At 41.1% G+C, this 21,579-nt stretch overlaps 1 protein-coding gene across 1 annotated transcript; it reads left to right on the top strand.

Annotated features, from left to right (window-relative positions):
• Positions 1–150: 150 nt before the first annotated feature.
• On the top strand, positions 151–20,960 carry LOC138967061 (protein KRI1 homolog). The gene is made up of 18 exons (XM_070339519.1): positions 151–278; positions 1,645–1,721; positions 2,276–2,375; positions 2,724–2,850; positions 3,857–3,955; positions 6,412–6,496; positions 6,701–6,790; positions 7,121–7,230; positions 7,881–7,995; positions 9,066–9,161; positions 9,582–9,752; positions 10,402–10,489; positions 12,882–13,006; positions 14,629–14,737; positions 15,381–15,535; positions 15,933–15,997; positions 16,217–16,312; positions 17,294–20,960. The coding sequence occupies exons 1-18, from the start codon at positions 161–163 to the stop codon at positions 17,943–17,945; spliced, it is 2,478 nt and encodes an 825-aa protein (XP_070195620.1). The 5' UTR covers positions 151–160; the 3' UTR covers positions 17,946–20,960.
• The last annotated feature ends 619 nt before the right edge of the window (positions 20,961–21,579 follow it).

Raw genomic sequence — 21,579 nt, 5'->3', positions numbered from 1 at the left:
TTGGATACCCAATGTACAACGTATTTCTCATGTTTAAAGCATGATGATTACAAAATTAATTCAGTACTAACTAAGAAATTGTGCTTTCTTTAAACTGTGTGGTACGCATTTGGTTCGAGTTTCTAAACAGCGCAGTTTGTGACACCACACTTCCGGCAGCATGGCTTCCAAAAAGTCTCTGATTGAGTCAGATGACGAAGAGGATATCAAGTTAGAAATAAACAGAGACTATGCAAAGAAATATTCCACGTGGAGACAAAACGAGGAACTTCAGAAATGTACGTAAATTATGTTGGTTGGGGTTCTTCTGTCCGATACACAGCAGATCAAAATAAAGAGCAAAGATTGCAAACCTTGAACAAGTTGAAGTTGTAATGTGTCAGCATCAGCATGTGTACACAGCTGAAGTTTACAGTAGCAGAAATTCCAGTCGTGTTCAGCTGTGGTCGCTTTAGAGTTCGTGTATGTGATGGATTGATACATTCACTAATTTTATCGCGTTGGGTCTTCTTATCTCTCACTGTTAGGTTAGAACTTAGAAGTCATGCCCATCAATTTCAGATGAACACAAATCTGACAGGCCAGGAGGTCAAGGAAGAAGAATGTCTTCTTCAATTTTATTTTCCTGCATTATATTTATTGTGTTTACGAAGTGGCGTGGGAACCGGCAAGTCGGTTACTACTTACGGAGCCCCCAGGCTCGAGAACCGGCATGCAGTCTCTGGTATCTCACAAAATATAGACCTTCCTAGTTTTCCCTATCCTGGCAGGTATCAGTTGTTAGCGAACTGTGCTACGGTTTGTGAGGTCGTTGGTTCAAGCCCTACCATCATGTCATTCATGATTTTAAAAAAAATTCTTTTTAATTTCTTTCATTTGTTTCAGTTTTTTCTTCTTAACTGTCCTTTCTTTTTCTCTATTCTTATTTATTCCAAAGCATTTCAGTGATCCAACTGAGATGGCAACAACAAAGCTCACAAGTCAGTGAGTCACTGATTTGGTATTGATCACTGAACAGATTTGTCCGTGAACCAAGCAACGTGAATCACTGGTCGGTGGTCCCAAGGCTAGGGTGAACTGAGCAATCTTAGTTAACAAAATGCAGTGAATAAATTATTTACATGGAAACAAACAAAAAACAACAAATTTGTTTCAGGTATGGCAAAGCATAAATATGTTTTGCATTCATGAGTCACTCCGACCTATGTATCTTACACCCCAGCAAACCGCATTTCTCTCTACGGGTCAGTCGCTCATCAGTGATCGCGCTGTTGCCGAAATACAAGTCTTTCTTAGTCTAAAACTGATCTCCATTAATATTTCTCCAAAAAGCAAAGACCACAGTTCTTTGAATTGAACTTTAGAAGAAAATCTTAAATGAACGACCCATCGGACCTCAACAAATAAAGGTAGCTTGTGGAGAGTGCCGGTCCCCGATACTGGGGGCTCCGTAACTGACTCGCAGGTTCTCCGGCTACGGCCTAGTGTTAAAGGTCACAACCACTGAAGTAGATATTCTCTTTTTTGGCCTAATGCAGGCTTTACTACACAAACAACATGCCTTTAACCTACTCTCTAAAGGAAATGCTTCCCATTTTCCCTTCTTCCTATCCTAATTTTATTATTAAAACTTTTGTTTAATAGTGAAAACGAAGTATGGAGAAGAAATTGACCTGAATGATTCCAGCAGCTCTGAGGAGGATGAGGATGAAGATGCAGAGGTATGTTTTGAAATTAAATTGGGTGTGGTTTTGATTGAACTGAGGAGGGTAGAAATGAACAAGCTATCAGCAAGAAGAGGGATGCAGTTACTTTTTATGGAAAGTGAGGTTTATTTTGTTCAACGTTAAAGTGTTTAGTTACTTGTGTCATGATCTCTTAGACTTCAAGTATAATGGTGTAAGTGCAACTATTAGGTTTGGCAATGAAGTCCATTTTTCATAGTCATAATTATATCTGTAGCAATTATTTAATTTATTTCTCTTTCCATGAAAAAACAAAAACAAAGTAAAAATGAAGAGATTGCTACATTAGAATTCAGGTAGCATTGTGCATTGGAATGGAAAACAACAATATCAATGTTTAAAGAAACAAGAACACGTAAGTTACACTTACAGAAAAACACAAAATATAAAAGAAGATTGAATGTTAACAAAATAACATGTAAATATTTGTATAATAAATGTATTTATTCTGCATTTCATTTCCCCTTTTTGATAAATATATACTTCACTTTAAAATGTTCTGTTAATTTTGTGCTTCAATTTGTTTCAAGGCTCTCACTGGAACTGTGGACAAAAGCTGGTATCGGGTGTTGGCTGCAGTGCGGAGCAACGACCCTCGCATTTATCAGAAGGATGTCAAGTTTTATGACAGTAAGATTTTGCTGTTAAGGATTTTCCATTTTTTTCTTAAATCATGGAACTATGTTTTTTGTTTTATGTTAGCAAATAATGTGGCAAAACAGCCAGAAACGAAACATGTAGTGGTGGGCTGGCAAACATTTTCCCACTTGTTTTCATCAGCTTTACATGCTGAGGAGTAGCGCAGTTTACATGTCATTGCCAAGTAATGCAGTGCAAAGCTAGTCCAGCTTCTTTGTATATTTTCTGAAATTTTATGTTATTTTGCTTTTGTTTTCTTTCTTGGGGTTACAAGTTGAAATTCATTTCATGTGTGTTGTTTCTTTGTATGACATCAGATGTTTGTCTCTGTTCACTCAGGCGACAAGGAGGAAGACAGCAAAGGTGACACATCGGAGGGGCCATCATCAAAGAAGCAGAAAAAGAAAGAGGACAAACCTATGTACATGAAGGACTTTGAAAGAAAACTGATCACAGAAAAGGGAGGGTAAGTATGCTTGTTCTATAAACCTCTGGAAGATGCTCCATATTTATGCTTTATGACTCAAATGAGCTTTTAGTTCTGGAGATGCTATAAGAAATTTCATCAGGCTGAAAGAGAGAGAGAGAAAAAAGAGTGTTCGTGTATGTGCTAACTTTGCGCACATGTATTTTTCATTATTTGTTTAGCAGTTTTGAAGTACCGTATTTTCCGGGTCATAAGGCGCGACTTTTTTCCTCGAGTTTGACCCCTGCGCCTTGTATAACGAAGCGCCTAATCCATGTATGAAATACGAAAAAAATCAAAGAGACCGCCCGAGTACCAGTCAAACCACTTGTGATAATGCATGTTTCAGCTACTAGATACTACCCTGGCCAAGTTTCCTCTCAAGACATCAAAGAGACCGCCCCGTAGGTTAAACTCGGTCACTGACCCTGGTGCAGGAAGTGTTTCCTCTCTCAGATATGACACTCCTCCGAAAACGGCGTATGGCTGCCTAAATGGCGGGGTAAAAAACGGTCATACACGTAAAATTCCACTCGTGCAAAAAACACGAGTGTACATGGGAGTTTCAGCCCACGAACGCAGAAGAAGAAGAAGAAGAAGATATGACAGGGGAACCACCTCTCATAGCTAAAACTGGGTCATTGACCCCTGGGAAGAAGCTCAGTGTCTATAAACAAGGCAACCCAGCTATCACAATGGACCTGCCTTTGATCTCACCGCACACACAGAGCACACATATTTCCACTCTGTGTTCTTCCTTTGATGTGCGGCTTATTTTCATTCTTCGATATTTTTCAATTTTGGTGCGCCCTATCGGCCCCCTGCGCCCAATGGGTGACTGGATTACAATTTTTTTTAAAAGAAGGGGGTGCGCCTTATGCGCTGTAGAGCCTTGTAACCCGGAAAATACGGTACTTTTCAATTCACAAACTTATTCCTTGACATCATTTTGTCTTAGCAATATGAGTGATCATATATATGTCTTTCCATGTCTGTGATTTTGAAGGATTCTGAGTGAGAGTGACGATGACGAGGAGGATGAAGAGATGCAGAAAAAAATGCAGGGTCCAAGCTACAATGAGGAACAGGATGCTATTAAAAAGAGGTGAGCGCATTCCACTTCTTATCCTTTTTTTTGTTTGTTTTTTGAGATCAGAGATTTTTCATTCTTGTCTAGTTTACAACCAGGGGAAGAAGGCTTGTCCAGCAAACTTAACCGGCATGTAGAGCAGGAGCATGAATCCTCCTAATCCTCTTTCCTTTATTCGTATGCCTCCCAGCAATGTTTTCACTCCTCTTGCCAGCTATATGGTATCACTGGATGTCACCATTTTTCATCCCTAACCCTGCCACCAGTTTATCTCTGTCTCAATGTTCGACTAGTTGTGCATTAAATCTTCTTTCCAGTGAGTGTCCCAGGCGGTGGTTTGTTCAGGGTTTCATTTACTAGTGCGCCCTGCGCCATTGCATACCTGTCAAGTACTTTTGGCCTCTGACCATAGTAAATGGCATAAGAAACCATAGTTGGGGATCAAAAACCATAGTTAATGCGTGGATCAGGATGTGGTTAAACGCACAAATTCAACTTCTCACGCATACACACTAAACCAATCAGATTGTTTTTCGCAAACTAAAAGTAAAACACATAAATTCCTTTCTACACAAACTGCTCTTTATTTACCACTACATGTAATACATTTACACTGCACTCTTGTTCGTTCATTTTTTTTGTCACTTGTCACTTGTGTTCTTTGTTGTATTCATCTGTGCAAATCTTTGCTTTGTCAATCATGCTGCCAGTCACCTTAAAATCATGGCAGCATGCATCAGAGTTAATTTTGACCTGTAAGAAGGCAGTCAGTGTGTCAGCTCCCAGACTGTGATCCAGCACTTGAAGGTGTTGCAGGGTTTCACTGTCAAATGGAAATTTATTCAACATTTTCCTCACACAGGCCATGTAGAACTGGCGCACATCATGCCAGAACTTCTGTTGTGTGGCTGGTGCAAGCTCCTCCTCAGAAATGAATGAACGGCAGTCCATGCCAGCAAAAAAAAAAAAAAAAAATTTTTTTTTTTTTTTTTTTTTTTAATGCTGAAAATGCGTATGGTTTGAGGTATACGACGTAGGACCCAAAAAATACCGAAAATCCGTAAGAATTACGCAGAATGCGTAGGACTTGACAGGTATGCCATTGGCGCATTAAATCTGAAAATGTCCCATCACAATTCCCTTCAGTGCGTCAAAGGGCGCATTGAGATTACGTACCACTACGCCACAAAATGTACACTTTACATTGGATTACACACACACACAAACACACACACACACAAACACACACACACACACACACACACACACACACACACACACACACACACACACACACATGGATAATACGATATAGGAGCTAATTGGGCACCATATATATTGCACCATTTTGTATCATTGGTGAAAAATGCGTACAGGCCTCTTTGGCGTTTCTTGCCTTTGACTATGTCCCATCGGAATTTGGTTGAGGGGGACAAATGTCCCATCGCCTTTTTCTCCCAGGTTAAACCCTGTTAGTTGATGGTTTTTAAAGGTACTGAACTTGTCAAATCCAGGTGCACGGAGCCCCTGGGGCTTTTAGTCATACCTCAGGCAGCTATCCGTTAGAAGAACTACCAAGTTTCATTGACTTGCACCCAAAGAGTCAAGAACTGCAATTTTTTTACGAATTAATTTCGTACTCGGACCCGGCTGGTCTTGACCTATTTTTGGATCTAAATTTAGATCAGGTAAATCACCACATCATGCACAAAAAGACACGTCACTAGCTAACTATGTCAGACGTCATCATGAGTTTGTGTATAACAAAATGGAAGCCGGAATCACTCAGTTGAATCGAACTCCGACCAAACACCACGTAATAACTAGGTTAATTTATGCACTCGCATGAACAAGAAACTGTCGAGCTTCACAGATGTCGTCGTTGGGTAGTTTTGGGTTTGTTTTACTACCATAGGAAGATTTTTGAACTGTAAATGCACTCAGCTGCAACAAAAACGCAAAACGAAGGCTGTGAGCTGCACTGTGCCTTTAATGTTCCTTGAACCTTTTGGCTATCTCAAGTGGGGTAATTAGACCTCCATTACTCCATTTTTTTATTTATTTGATACTTTATTATCCCATTGCTGGGAAATTTGGATCACTTCTGCTCAGTGGAATGCCAACAGCAACAAGAGTTACCCATATGCTCTTCGGCAGAATGATTGAGGTCTTTTCTGTGACACATCTAAGACAGAGGGGTGGGACATGGATACTGTCTCAGATCCATCACTTAAAGTTGGTCTGTCTTGGCCTGGATTCGATTCAGTGACCCGAGGATGACAAAGCCAATGCTTTACTATCTGAGCTACCAGACCCACACCCACTTTTATTTTATTTTATTTTTCAGTTTGAAGAAATTGATGTATTTATAGCAAAAAGTCCTTTGTTTTGTTGTTGCTTTGCTGTCTGATAGTATGCTAACATGTTTGCCCTTTGTTTCAAGATTTTGATTGATGTGTTTCTGTGTGCAGCATCACAGGTGTACTAGCAGATGTCAGCTCTGACGAAGAAGAAGTAGACCTCCTGAAAACACGGGTTAAGACAAGAAGACAACAGGTAACATGTGCCAGTGAGAGAGATTGTGTGTGTTGGTATGTGAGCATGTGTGTGTATATTTCTGTTTGTCCATCTATCCGTGTGTTTGTCCATTGTAATGTATATTTCAATCTTGATCTCTGAAAAGAAAATGCAACTCTTTTTTTCCAATCAGTTTTTGAAATGGAATAAAAAATTTTTATCTGATGCATTCTTGTTTTGCAGGAAGAAGAAGAGGAGGAGTACATTCAGTTCCTGAGGGGAGAAAAAGACAAGGCAGACCTTCAAAAAGATAAAGACATCGCACAAGAACTGGTTTGTATACATTTTCTTGATTTAAATCATGTTTCTGAAACCCGAATTGGAAAGTCTGGACTCCAAACAAAAGATGCTGCTAAAACAGTAAATTCACCAGACCTTGTTTAAATGTTATGCCAGGTTTTTAGTACTTCAGGCATAGTATCATGCTTTGTACATACACCTTTCTCTATTGAGTCTATTCTGTATTTGCTCTCAGGTTAAATATTTTGTCTGGTACGTGTGCTGCAACAGGTGAATGAAACACTACTTGCTTTGATTGTTATTTATATGCAATATCATAAGATACACTGATCACAGGTTAATATGGTAGAGCTGTTTTTGTAGGCTCCACTGAGAGAAATATACTCTCGTCCAGACGTGAATGAAGATGATAAAGAGTTGTGGAACATTGTCTTGGGGCAAGGATTCCGCAGCAAAACAAAACCTGAAGATGAGTAAGTATGGTGTGTTTTTGCACAATGTCTTGAAGTGGATGTATTTTTCACTTATACATTAGGTTAAATATCTTTTTCAGTAGCGGATAAACTAACATTTTTATGGAATTTGCGTATGTCAAGAAAAGATAATATCAGTATTGCTTTACACAGTTGACATAATTTCATTGTGAAAGCACAATGATGTGCTACACCTGCCAGCACAATTTTTACTTAATTCTCCCTGTACGGATATGGAATCCTGAAAATGGTCAAATTCTGTAATATCTTGAATCCATGAACACGCACACATACATAATAATTACATGTCCACACACAGATCCAAGCCTACATGAACACACACACTAGCACACACAGGCACTCACACGCACACTCACACGCACACACACACATACATATAATACATATATATACACACACATTCGCATGCATGCTTGCACACAACACACACACAACTCTCTCTCTCTCTCTCTCTCTCTCTCTCTCTCTCTCTCTCTCTCTCTCTCTCTCATATATCGTTTATCTTGAACAGTCACCAGTGCTTCCTCTCAAAGATTAAAGCTCATGATATTATGAGGGTTCAGTCAATTTCTAGAATGTTGAGCATGTTGCAAAAGCGATTTTAAGAGCATCTATTACCCTCATTGCAGGGACTGGTATGAACAGCAGATGGCTGAGCTTCACGATGATGAAGAGGCCATTGAACAGCAGGAGGAGTTTGAAAACAAATACAACTTCCGCTTTGAAGAACCTGACAACGATTTTGTATGTTGTGCGTGGTGTGATTGTGTGTAAATGTAGGATTGGAGGCGGGAATTAATTTTAACTGTGCTTTTGTAAATAACTAATTGATACTAATACAGACTATTGCCAAGGGGGTGAGGGTTCAGCATTGATAATGAATGTGTCGTGAGCTGATCAGTGTGTGTGTAAGGGTTTTGCCATCATTCAAAACCCTATGTGTGAATAAAGTTAAGTAAACTACATGTTTTTTGTCTATTAAGGTGAGGTTTGGGTAGGGGGGGGTGCGGGGGAGGGTATGGGGAGGGGGGATGTGTAAAAAAAAATCCAGTTAAATGTCACACATAAGTGTGCTAATTAAACAGAATTTATGTTCTGAAGCAGATCAATACTTATTGTGTACACCATTCAAACAAAGTGTCTCTGGTCAGGTGTATTTACTTTGTTCTTTAATGTGTACAGTGGAACCTCCCTTTTAAGACCTACTCAAATCTGATCAATTCAGGTCTCACAAAGAAGGGGGTCTTAAAATGGGGATACATTTACAGAGGTTTGGGAAAACAACGTCTTCTTCTTCTTCTTCTTCTGCGTTCGTGGGCTGAAACTCCCACGTACACTCGTGTTTTTTGCACGAGTGGAATTTTACGTGTATGACCGTTTTTTTACCCCGCCATTTAGGCAGCCATACGCCGTTTTCGGAGGAAGCATGCTGGGTATTTTCGTGTTTCTATAACCCACCGAACTCTGACATGGATTACAGGATCTTTTTCGTGCGCACTTGGTCTTGTGCTTGCGTGCACACACGGGGGGTGTTCGGACACCGAGGAGAGTCTGCACACAAAGTTGACTCTGAGAAATAAATCTCTCGCCGAACGTGGGGATGAACTCACGCTGACAGCGGCCAACTGGATACAAATCCAGCGCGCTACCGACTGAGCTACATCCCCGCCCCCCCCCCCCCCCCCCCCCAAAAAAAAAATAATACCCAAAAAAAACAAAGTCTTAAAAGGGAGAGAGTCTTAATTAAATTACGGGATCTTAAAAGGGGGGGGGGGGGTGTTCCACTGAACTTACCTGCCTGTTTTTGTTTTCAGGTGAAGACATATGAGCGTAATCCAGGAAACACAGTGCGACAGAAGGAGAACAAGAGGGCAAGCAAACGACAGGAGATAAAAGAGAGAAAACAGATGGTTAGTTTTGATCTTTTTTAAAAAAAATATAATGGGTACTAAACAATATATGTGCTGATTCCTGGCACGGCTGATCTGCCTGAAAGCGAGAGGAGATTCAGTAGCCGACAAACTGAAAAGGAAAGAGATTCTTGACAGACTAGATCCACATTGCATACATGTATTTTGTTTTGTAGTTGCTTTTTTGCAGGAGAAGTACAGTTGGCTGGGGGAGATAGAAGCACTTGAAAAGAGACCCTCTGCAGACTGGAATCATTTCATATTTTGTTCTGAATGTTTTTGTCCGATCTCCCACACAGTTTTTACACATGTTTTTACAGGAGAAAGACAGCAAGCTGGAAGAGATTCGACAGCTGAAGAACCTGAAGAGGAAGGAGATACTTGGAACAACATTACATTGTATTGTGTATGTTTTTACAGGAGAAAGACAGCAAGCTGGAAGAGATTCGACAGCTGAAGAATCTGAAGAGGAAGGAGATACTGGACAAGCTGGACCAGCTGAAGCAGGTGACGGGGAACCCTGACGTTGTCTTCTCTGCCAAGGACATGGAGGAGGAGTTTGATCCCGCCGCTCATGAAAAGATGATGCAGGTTAGATGAAGGGTTGAAGCTGTTTCCACTTTTCTAGAATGTTTTTCTGTGTGCTGCAATGGAACCCCCCTTTTAAGACCTCCAAAATTCTTAGAAAATCTGGACTTGAAAAGGTTGGATTTTCAGAGGTTATTAACAGAAAATCTGAGAAAACAGGGTCTTGATAAGTTGAATCTTAAATCAGGTAGTCTTAAAAAAAAAGGGGGGGGGGGCCTCAAATCAGGGTTTCTTAAAAGGGGAGTGGGGGGAATCACTGTATGGTGACTCTCCACCCTTCCAGCCCTTCTGGGTTATCAGGAAAAAAGGCTTTGAAAGAGGGCTTATCCTAAAAAGGAGGTTCCTCAAATGGGGGGTTCCTGAAACTGGTTGGTTGAGCTAATTTGAAACATTGTCATGGTTAATAGCTTTGACTGCATAGACGTGTGCAGTAGAATTATACTATGTATGAGGGCATGAAGCCATGGTATAGTGGTTATATCGATAGGAGGTTTAATTTTGAATCGCAGCTGAAGTTTATGGACATAGTATAGGTCATGTTTTGAAAAGCATAATAATTGTTAATGTTTGCAACAAGTTAGAGTTTTTGTACCAAACTTTCTCTCTCTTGCTTTCAAGTCATTCACAGTGCCCTTTGTCATTTTTTGTTCAGGATCAGTTTGGTGATGATTTCTATGAGGGTGAAGAACTTGAAAAGCCACAGTTTGAGGATGATGATGATGATGATTTCGGTGATGAAGGTAAGGCTTTTTTGTGAATTCAATCTGTGCATAAAAGCACTCCTGAAATCGTATGAGATAGTAGTCAGATTGATATGTTCTTGTAGATTTTTGTGTGTCTCCTTTGCTTGCATTATTTTTACTGAGCAACTTCGTTCAAATTTTAATTAGACCATGCCATTTTATGGTTGGTCTGGTTGAAAAAAAGGCTTGAGACGGAGGCACTTTAATGTCACTGTCATCTTTAGCTCAGTTTTATTTTTATGTGCATTTAAAACTAAACAACATTGGTCCAAATGACTTCTGATTGTCTCTTTCCGATTGTAGCACTTTTTGACTAACGTAAATGTAGCCTATGTATTATGAACTAAGTTTACATGGGTGAAAGTAGCCCGTCAATTGACTGAAATCCGTCAATCTGAAAATAAGTCTGACGGAAATTCCGTCAATCCGCAATTTTTATTCAAAAAAAAAAAAAAAAAATTTTAATTTTTAATCGGAACGCGTTTTTGAACTGCTATGCGGTAAACCCCGTAGGTGAGATTTCTTCGCTTTCGGATTTGCTCTGCATCACGATAAAAAAAAAGTTCTCGCGTTTTGGCAGGCATTATGAAGTGGTGACACGATTTCTGCGACAAAGATACCGGTTTTGACGGAAAACGCATGGACAGATCTTATTGATGCTGGTCTAGCCAACAAATGGCGATGGGACTGGTTGGAGTTCATGAAACTAAAACTGTGTGTGATAAGTTTGGTGCTTGAAACTCAAGTGCTTTTCCTTGAGAACTTTGCACTATAAGAGATGCTACTGCTTAGTTGCTACTTTGTGCAGTGCTACATCATGCTGTTTGCATGTGTGACATTCTGTTTCATCATTTATTTCAATGCCTGTCTGGCAATGTTTGCTTCTTATAATTAAATATTTCGAACTTTTATTTCAGTTGTTCAGTTGTTCAGTTTCTATTTCATTTAGTAATTGGCTGTTGTCAATGTTAATTGTTATCAATTGTGTCGTTGTGTTGGAAGATGCAAGTGTGAAAAGATACAAAAGAAAAATGATTACTTCTGTGAATTGTTTTGATTTTGTTTACCCTTTTTACCATATCATTAGAATCTGAAGGTCTTTTTTTGACCTGCATGATAGTGACAAAAAGTGTATTTTTTTGCCAGGAAAGGCCACAAAATCACAATGTATAATGCAAAAATTCGTTTTCGGCCCTACCCCGTACCCCGCCAGGGCCTGGGCGGCCCCTGGACCCCTGCCTCAAAAAATTTTCAGTCAATTTGATTTTCATAGCTTTCACCCATGAGTTTACCTCTGTGTGTGCATATGTGTACATTTGGTGTGTGTCATGAGACATTTACAGCAACGATACAAATAGGTTTTAGTAGAACATTAACTTACAGAACTTTGAGATGCCTTTCCTTCTTATTTTTCTTTGAAGATACACTCCAACCTGTCCAAGGGACCCACTTAAGTGCTTAATACAGACAGGTGGTCGCTGTAGAAAGGTAAATCATATAGAAAACATCATTGGTGATCCTTGGGAGTGGGGGTGGTTGAAGAGGACAGGTGGTCATTATTGGTCGCTGTGGCAGGTTGAACAGTACAATTCAATCAATCAATCAATATGAGGCTTATATCGCGCGTATTCCGTGGGTACAGTTCTAAGCGCAGGGATTTATTTTTTTATTTTTATTTTATGCAATTTATATCGCGCACATATTCAAGGCGCAGGGATTTATTTATGCCGTGTGAGATGGAATTTTTTTACACAATACATCACGCATTCACATCGGCCAGCAGATCGCAGCCATTTCGGCGCATATCCTACTTTTCACGGCCTATTATTCCAAGTCACACGGGTATTTTGGTGGACATTTTTTATCTATGCCTATACAATTTTGCCAAGAAAGACCCTTTTGTCAATCGTGGGATCTTTAGCGTGCACACCCCAATGTAGTGTACACGAAGGGACCTCGGTTTTTCGTCTCATCCGAAAGACTAGCACTTGAACCCACCACCTAGGTTAGGAAAGGGGGGAGAAAATTGCTAATGCCCTGACCCAGGGTCGAACTCGCAACCTCTTGCTTCCGAGCGCAAGTGCGTTACCACTCGGCCACCCAGTCCACAATTGTGACCATCCACCACGGAACGAGTCGGATGTCACCTCACGCGGTTCTGGGCTAGGCCTAATATACGCCCGGGAGGTGTCAGGTATCAGTGTGACCTTAGTCACAGGCTTATAACTCCAAAAGTTTTCGCTCTTTTCTAAAACAGGTTTCACCACTGGATAGAGCATAAAACACTCTTTAAGAAAATGTAAAAATGTAAAAATCATGCAAAGGTGACATGCGACTCATTCCGTGCTGGAGGGTCACAATTATGGATGTGCATTTACTGTTGTTACAGAGGACTGGGACAAATGGACAGGTCCTTCAAGCAGCCAGGGGGCCAGTCATGAAGAACAGCAAGCTGGCAACTCAGAGCAAGGAGCGAGTACCTCTGCCGATGGTAATGAGGATGCAGACTTTAACGTAAGTATGTGTATAGACATAGACAGAACTTTGTTATCTCAACGAGGAGAAACTCAGGTGTGGTGTATACAGCATTACAATAAACAACATAAAACGTAAGAACATAAATAAAATATCGAGGCGCAAATAGTCCACTCATAATAGTCAAGATTAGGATGACAATATCAAAACAAATTCTCTCTCTCTCTCTCTCTCTCTCTCTCTCTCTCTCTCTCTCTCTCTCTCTCTCTCTCTCTCTCTCTCTCTCTCTCTCTCTCTCTCTCTCTCTCTCTCTCTTTCTCTTTCTCTCTCTGTCTGTTGAGATTGTGAGTGAAGTAGAATCTTTTTACTGTCTCTGGTGTGTTTTTCAGTGAATGTATTGTCAAACCAAACCCAAGGAAACCTTTACAGATAAATGAAACAGGCAGACAAAGAGACACAGGCTTTCCCTGTGATAGTAAATTCACAGAGGGGTAAACATTATCGTATAACCCACCTTCCTGTTCTGCTTTACAGTGGAATATATTGTCAGAAGGTATGTAGTCACTTGTATCTGCAAAAAAATAGATTAATAAGTTTATGAGGTCTTGTGGTCCTTGTTTTAATACACTGGAACACCCCCGAATAGACGTGTCTTTTTTAAATAACTCTGTCGGGTTTGTGGACAAGTTACAAGAAATGGTCACTCTCCCACAACCCATACAGACCTCAATCAATCAATCAATCAATCAATATGAGGCTTATATCGCGCGTATTCCGTGGGTACAGTTCTAAGCGCAGGGATTTATGTTTTTAATTTTTTATTTTTATTTTATGCAATTTATATCGCGCACATATTCAAGGCGCAGGGATTTATTTATGCCGTGTGAGATGGAATTTTTTTACCCAATACATCACGCATTCACATCGGCCAGCAGATCGCAGCCATTTTGGCGCATATCCTACTTTTCACGGCCTGACAGAGTTATTTTCAGAATTCATGTATTCGTCGTAGTAAGCGTAGACATCCGGTCTGCTCCCCGCCTAATGGCCGATGTCTTCCGTCTTCGGGGGACTACGTGGGTTTAAATTTGGAGTGGTCCTTCTCCTAGAGGAGTTTCCTTGCAGGGATAGTGAGCCTCCTCTGCCCTCGTTTTAATTTTGGAGTGATCTTCTGCTAGGACAGCTGCCTTCCAGGGTTGACGAGCCTGTCCTGCCCGGCTATTTAACCCATAGTTGGGGGTTGGTTCGTGGGCACCAGGGCGTATCCACACGCCGGTGGGCCTGCATGCCACACATCTAGGGGCCAACCTCCTCCGAGTCCTTGTAGTTCAGCCTGGGGCCTTTCGGTACCCAGTTCACGCCTGTCGCCACGATGGAGGCACTACAGAGGGCTTGCTGTGGAGAGGTTATGTACTGGCAGGAGAGGCTGACGCAAGCTGCTCTCTTTTCGCGTTGTCCTGAAAAGGACGGTGCTAGCCAGCGGTGAGGGCTGAAAGCGAGAGGTGACAAGCACAAAACACTTCGCCAACACACTAGACACATCACACAACCATTTGACAGGCAAATTCATGTATTCAAGACTCCCTCCCTTTTAAGACCCTGCTTTCTCAAATTTTCTGTGTATAACCTCTTGAAATGTATCCCCATTTTGCACATCACAGATGGATGCTGACTGGGACCCGGCACAAGCCTCCTACACATCAGGCAAGAAAAAGAAGAAATCTAAATTCAAGCAACTGATGGAGAAGAAGAGGCCAGCTTTCGATGATGGTATGTTCTGAAGTTTTCCAAAACAGAACTAACTGTAATTGTGGAGGGCAAAGTTGTTCTGCATTTATTTTACCAGTTAATTAATTATTGGTTGGGTTCTGTCAGTTGAACAACTTGGGGTAAGTATGGGTTTTGAGGGGGGAAGGAAAGTGGTCTATGTCAAGAAGTTATCTGCAGAATTTTTTTAACAATCAATTTCAGGCGTTAACATGTCGGTGATTTGATACTATTAAAGTCCCAATGTTTGATGTTTTCTGTTAACAAGGTAAACAAGTGAAATATGCCATCCTGTTATATGATTGTGAATTTTTCCATTGTGATTTTTTTGCTTTCATGATAGAAAAAGAGCCTGTGTGAGTTTTTCTGTTTATGCATTTACTTACTGATGTTAAAAACTTATATGTACACTTTATGTTTGAATTAAAATCAGAATGCTTCTGCTTGCTCTTATAGTTGAACTCAGTGAGGAGCAAAACCCTGTATGCTCATGATAATACTCAATATGAGAGCATAAGTGACATAATAATGGATCTTATTATTTGTTTTATTAACATCAGATTGTTAAATGATGATTTATGAATTGTTGAATGATTGTTGAATGATGATGATGGAACTGATTCTTGTTTTCTCATGCTCCTGACAGTGTGCAAGAAGTATGAGGGAAGTGACCACCCCTTTGGCGACTACCTGGATGAGTACTTCAAGCTGGACTGTGAGGACATCATCGCCGGTGACGTCAAGTGTCGCTTCAGATATCGCAAAACTGTCCCCAACGATTACGGATTGAGTGTGGAAGAGGTTAGTCAACACGGACATAAACATGCACGCGCACTGGCACTCACGCATGCAGCACACTTACTCACACACACACACACACACACACACACACACACACACACACACACACACACACACACACACACACACACACACACACACACACACACACACACACACACACAATCACACACACACACACACACACACACACACACACACACACACACACACCATAAATATTTACACAGACACACATAAGTGTGGTCAGAAACACGGGGTAAAAAGACTATCTTTCATGGAGTTATAAAGGTTTCAAGTCATTTGTAAAGAGAACGGGAAAGATGTCTTTCCTAACAAAGTTCAACATTCAAAATGGAAGTTGCAGAAGTATGACAACAGTGACCTTTCTTTTCAGATTCTGAGGTGTCCAGAGAAGGAACTGAATGCCTGGGCCGCCCTGAAGAAAATCACACAGTTTAGGTAAGAATACCTTTTTATGTTTGTTTCTCGACATGATGAGAGAGTGATAAAATTGTGTCGTAAAAACATGGTGAATTGCAGGCTAATGAATAAATGTTCAGTAGGGGGGGGGGGGGGGGGGGGGGGGGGGAGAGAACTGGGGGAAATAAACTCCCCAAACCTCTGTAAGCTCAACCGTTTTTGCTTTGTTTATCAGTGGTTTTGTTCTTTTCTGTGCAGGAATGAAGACGATGAATTGTACGAAGTGCGCAAATACAAGCAGGCTAGGATGCAGAGGAAAAAGCAGAAAATTCTGCCCTCTCTAATGGAACCCATGTGAGTTCAGCAGATTGATTGTAGTCTGTCATTAGTCAGAAGTGTGTGCGTGTGTGTTTGTGTGTGTGTGTGTGTGTGTGTGTGTGTGTGTGTGTGTGTGTGTGTGTGTGTGTGTGTTTGTGTGTGTGTGTGTGTGTGTGGTTTCAGTTAAAAAAGAAGAAAGGTATGTTATTGGAACGTTATATTTATGACACATCAAAACGTTACGTACCCTGATCTTCAACCCAGCGGTCTTTTAAGTGCACAGTCAAGTTCTTTTAAGTTCCAATAACATACCTTTCTTGTATTTTGATTCTGATTTTTGGAACGTTAGTAGTCTATCTGCCCCCTGCGGGTTAGGGGGAGTCCCATATATTGGTTGGGACGAGAAAGAATTTACCCGATGCTCCCCAGCATGTCGTAAGAGGCGACTAACGGATTCTGTTTCTCCTTTTACCCTTGTTAAGTGTTTCTTGTATAGAATATAGTCAATGTTTGTAAAGATTTTAGTCAAGCAGTATGTAAGAAATGTTAAGTCCTTTGTACTGGAAACTTGCATTCTCCCAGTAAGGTAATACATTGTACTACGTTGCAAGCCCCTGGAGCACATTTTTGATTAGTGCTTTTGTGAACAAGAAACAATTGACAAGTGGCTCTATCCCATCTCCCCCCTTTCCCCTATCCCATCTCCCCCCTTTCCCCTATCCCATCTCCCCCCTTTCCCCGTCGCGATATAACCTTGAATGGTTGAAAACGACGTTAAACACCAAATAAAGAAAGAAAGTAGTCGATCTGTTTTTGGATTTGTGGTTTCAGTTCGTTGTTTTAGAAAATATTAGATCTGTGACAATCTCCTCACAGTGTATTTTGGGCAATATTTCTTGTGTGCATTCTGCCAGTGCACGCCAAATAGAAGATTTCAAGTGTGCGTTGAGGATTTTTTTGTATTCATATATCTTGCTGGAGTAGTATTTCATGACAGTTTTCACACGTATTTTGCAGTGATGAAACTGAAGAAGAAGAAGAAGCAGAAGAGGAGGAGGACAACCAAGTCATTTCCAAGAAAAAGGGAAAGAAGCACAAAATGGACGAAGAAGTGGATGTCAGCTTAGAAGAGACTGAAATAGAACAATCTCCCAAGAAAAACAAAAACAGCCGCAGTGTTCCAGACTCAAACTCTGGCCAGTCTCCCAAAAAGAAAAAGAAGAAAAGAAAAGAAAAGCAGCCTGTGGTTGCCGAGTCAACAGAATCTGAAGTATCGCCAAACAAAAAGAAAAAGAAGGCGAAACTCTCAAGTGAAAGTGAACTGTCGGAGCCCAGTCCCAAGAAAATCAAAGTGAAAAAAGGTAAACGAAAATCAGAACCAGAATCAAGTCAGACGTCAGAACTGGAAGAAAAAACAAACAGTGAAATAAAAAAGAAGAAAAAGAAAAAGAAGAACCCACAGGGTGTCAGTTCCCAGCCTTCGCAGGTGGTGAAAAAGAGAGGAAAAGGAAAGAAGATGAAGAAGAAAGGGGACGGCAAACCAAAGAATAAGGGCTATCAGGCAGGCGACATGATCAGCGAGTCGAGGCTCATAGCGTTAGGCGTCGACCCAAGGAAATTCAAGTACACAAAGCACAGGATCATGCAGAACACTGACAAGCAGGAGTAAACAGATGACTGTTGCATGACCGTGTCACTTTTCTTCTTGAAACAGACACATAAAGGATCAAGCAGAACACTGACAAGCAGGAGTAAACAGATGACTGTTGCATGACCGTGTCACTTTTCTTCTTGAACCAGACACATAAAGGATCAAGCAGAACACTGACAAGCAGGAGTAAACAGATGACTGTTGCATGACCGTGTCATTTTTCTTCTTGAACCAGACACATAAAGGATCATGCAGAACACTGACAAGCAGGAGTAAACAGAAGACTGTTGCATGACCGTGTCACTTTTCTTCTTGAACCAGACACATAAAGGATCAAGCAGAACACTGACAAGCAGGAGTAAACAGATGACAGTTGCATGACCGTGTCACTTTTCTTCTTGAACCAGACACATAAAGGATCAAGCAGAACACTGACAAGCAGGAGTAAACAGATGACTGTTGCATGACCGTGTCACTTTTCTTCTTGAACCAGACACATAAAGGATCAAGCAGAACACTGACAAGCAGGAGTAAACAGAAGACTGTTGCATGACCGTGTCACTTTTCTTCTTGAACCAGACACATAAAGGATCAAGCAGAACACTGACAAGCAGGAGTAAACAGATGACTGTTGCATGACCGTGTCACTTTTCTTCTTGAACCAGACACATAAAGGATCAAGCAGAACACTGACAAGCAGGAGTAAACAGATGACTGTTGCATGACCGTGTCACTTTTCTTCTTGAACCAGACACATAAAGGATCAAGCAGAACACTGACAAGCAGGAGTAAACAGATGACTGTTGCATGACCGTGTCACTTTTCTTCTTGAACCAGACACATAAAGGATCAAGCAGAACACTGACAAGCAGGAGTAAACAGATGACTGTTGCATGACCGTGTCACTTTTCTTCTTGAAACAGACACATAAAGGATCATGCAGAACACTGACAAGCAGGAGTAAACAGATGACTGTTGCATGACCGTGTCACTTTTCTTCTTGAACCAGACACATAAAGGATCAAGCAGAACACTGACAAGCAGGAGTAAACAGATGACTGTTGCATGACCGTGTCACTTTTCTTCTTGAACCAGACACATAAAGGATCATGCAGAACACTGACAAGCAGGAGTAAACAGATGACTGTTGCATGACCGTGTCACTTTTCTTCTTGAACCAGACACATAAAGGATCAAGCAGAACACTGACAAGCAGGAGTAAACAGATGACTGTTGCATGACCGTGTCACTTTTCTTCTTGAACCAGACACATAAAGGATCAAGCAGAACACTGACAAGCAGGAGTAAACAGATGACTGTTGCATGACCGTGTCACTTTTCTTCTTGAACCAGACACATAAAGGATCAAGCAGAACACTGACAAGCAGGAGTAAACAGAAGACTGTTGCATGACCGTGTCACTTTTCTTCTTGAACCAGACACATAAAGGATCAAGCAGAACACTGACAAGCAGGAGTAAACAGATGACTGTTGCATGACCGTGTCACTTTTCTTCTTGAACCAGACACATAAAGGATCAAGCAGAACACTGACAAGCAGGAGTAAACAGAAGACTGTTGCATGACCGTGTCACTTTTCTTCTTGAACCAGACACATAAAGGATCAAGCAGAACACTGACAAGCAGGAGTAAACAGAAGACTGTTGCATGACCGTGTCACTTTTCTTCTTGAACCAGACATATACAGTGGAACCCCCCTTTTTTTTCTTCTTTTTCTTCATTCATGGGCTTAGACTCCCACGTTCACTCATGTTTTTAGTACGAGTGGATTTGTACGTGTATGACCGTTTTTACCCCGCCATTCGGGCAGCATACGCCAATTTCGGGGGAGGCATGCTGGGTATTTTCGTGTTTCTATAACCCACCGAGCTCTGACATGGATTACAGGATCTTTTCCGTGTGCACTTGGTCTTGTGCTTGCGTGTACACACGAAGGGGGTTAAGTCACTAGCAGGTCTGCACATAAGTTGACCTGAGAGATCGGAAAAATCTCCACTCTTAACCCACCAGGCGGCAGCGACCGGGATTCGAACTCACGACCTCCCGATTGAACCCCCCTTTTAAGACCCCTAAATTTAAGACCCTGTTTTTTCAGACTTTCTGTTCATGACCTCTGTAAATGTAGCCCCATTTTAAGACTCCCTCCTCTTTAGGACGTGATTTTCTCACATTTGTGGAGGTCTTAAAAGGGGGGTTCCACTGTACTTACTGACTCTGGTGATAAACTTTTGAAATGATTAAGACTTAAGGAAAGTAAACTACACTCTGGAAGGGCAGCAGATATTTGATTTTGATGGAATGACTGTTTGTAATGCACAATGAGCAGATTGAGCTGCAACATAATCCTCAGTAAATCTGCAATAGGTGTTGATGGGTAAGCTTTGAATTTTGGGATGGGGAGGTGGAAAGTTGTACAGTGGAACCTGTAATGTGTGGCCCCTCCGATGAGAGGACACCTCCCTTTAAAGGACACTTTATGTTGTCCATTTGTCTATTATCTCTACCAAAATATACCTGTCATGACAGGACACCTGCAATGGAGGGACACTTTTGGCTGGTCCCAAGGGTGTCCTTTCATGGCAGGTACCACTGTAGTAATTTAAAAAAAAATGTCATGTCAGTTGTTAATCTTACTGATTTTGGGTGAAGAATGAGAAGTACATTAACAACGTTGCTAGAGGTTATAACTTGAATATAATGTGGTATGCTGTAATTCTTAAAATGCACAATATGATGTTCCTATGAATAATGTTGGATAAGTTTTGTTTTACGCCCTCATGGTAAAACCATTAGGGGCATACTCCTGGGAAATAATGCGGAATTGCATTTTGTGAATGTGTGTAGTTTGAAAGTTGTTTTTAGCTAGATTGAATGTGAGAGAATATGTGCAGTCTGCCTGGTGATGAAGCATTTCAAGTTAACTCTTACTATAAATGTGATAAAGATTTGGTGTGACTGAAACTGCACATGTTTAAAGGCAAGCTGTTATGAATAAAGAAAGCTTGGTGTCCTACTCTTGAGTTTAAAGTTTAATGTGGATGCTTGCATTTTGTTGAACCTGTTGAAAGTGTGTGTTGAACTACTGCAGAGATACTATTGAAACCTCACAAGAGTTGTAAATATCAGTAGACAGTTTGTTGTTAAAATCATTATGACACAGTCAAAAAAACTACAGGGAAGTTGCTAACAAACACGCATGCATACACGTGCAGTGCAGGCACACACACACACAACCACACACACACTCAACCACACACACACTCAACCACACACACACTCAACCACACACACACACACACACACACACTCAACCACACACACTCAACCACACACACACTCAACCACACACACACAACCACACTCAACCACACACACTCAACCACACACACACAACCACACACACTCAACCACACACACTTACACTCAAGCACACACACAAACACACACACACTTACACTCAAGCACACACACAAACACACACTCAACCACACACACACACAACCACTCAACCACAGACACACACTCAACCACACACACACAACCACACACACACTCAACCACACACACACTCAACCACACACACACACAACCACACACACACACACACTCAAACTAATTTAAAAGCAACTCAG

Source organism: Littorina saxatilis, linkage group LG5 (assembly GCF_037325665.1).
Source record: "Littorina saxatilis isolate snail1 linkage group LG5, US_GU_Lsax_2.0, whole genome shotgun sequence".
Taxonomy (NCBI): domain Eukaryota; kingdom Metazoa; phylum Mollusca; class Gastropoda; order Littorinimorpha; family Littorinidae; genus Littorina; species Littorina saxatilis.
This window is presented reverse-complemented; position numbering and strand designations above follow the sequence as displayed.

Bases quoted from the DNA above. Each gene is read 5' to 3' on its own strand.
- LOC138967061 (XM_070339519.1), top strand. From the start codon at position 161: ATGGCTTCCAAAAAGTCTCTGATTGAGTCAGATGACGAAGAGGATATC. The intron at 279-1,644 runs GTACGTAAATTA...TTTGTTTAATAG, and splicing joins AAACGAGGAACTTCAGAAAT to TGAAAACGAAGTATGGAGAA. The intron at 7,231-7,880 runs GTAAGTATGGTG...CCCTCATTGCAG, and splicing joins AAAACAAAACCTGAAGATGA to GGACTGGTATGAACAGCAGA.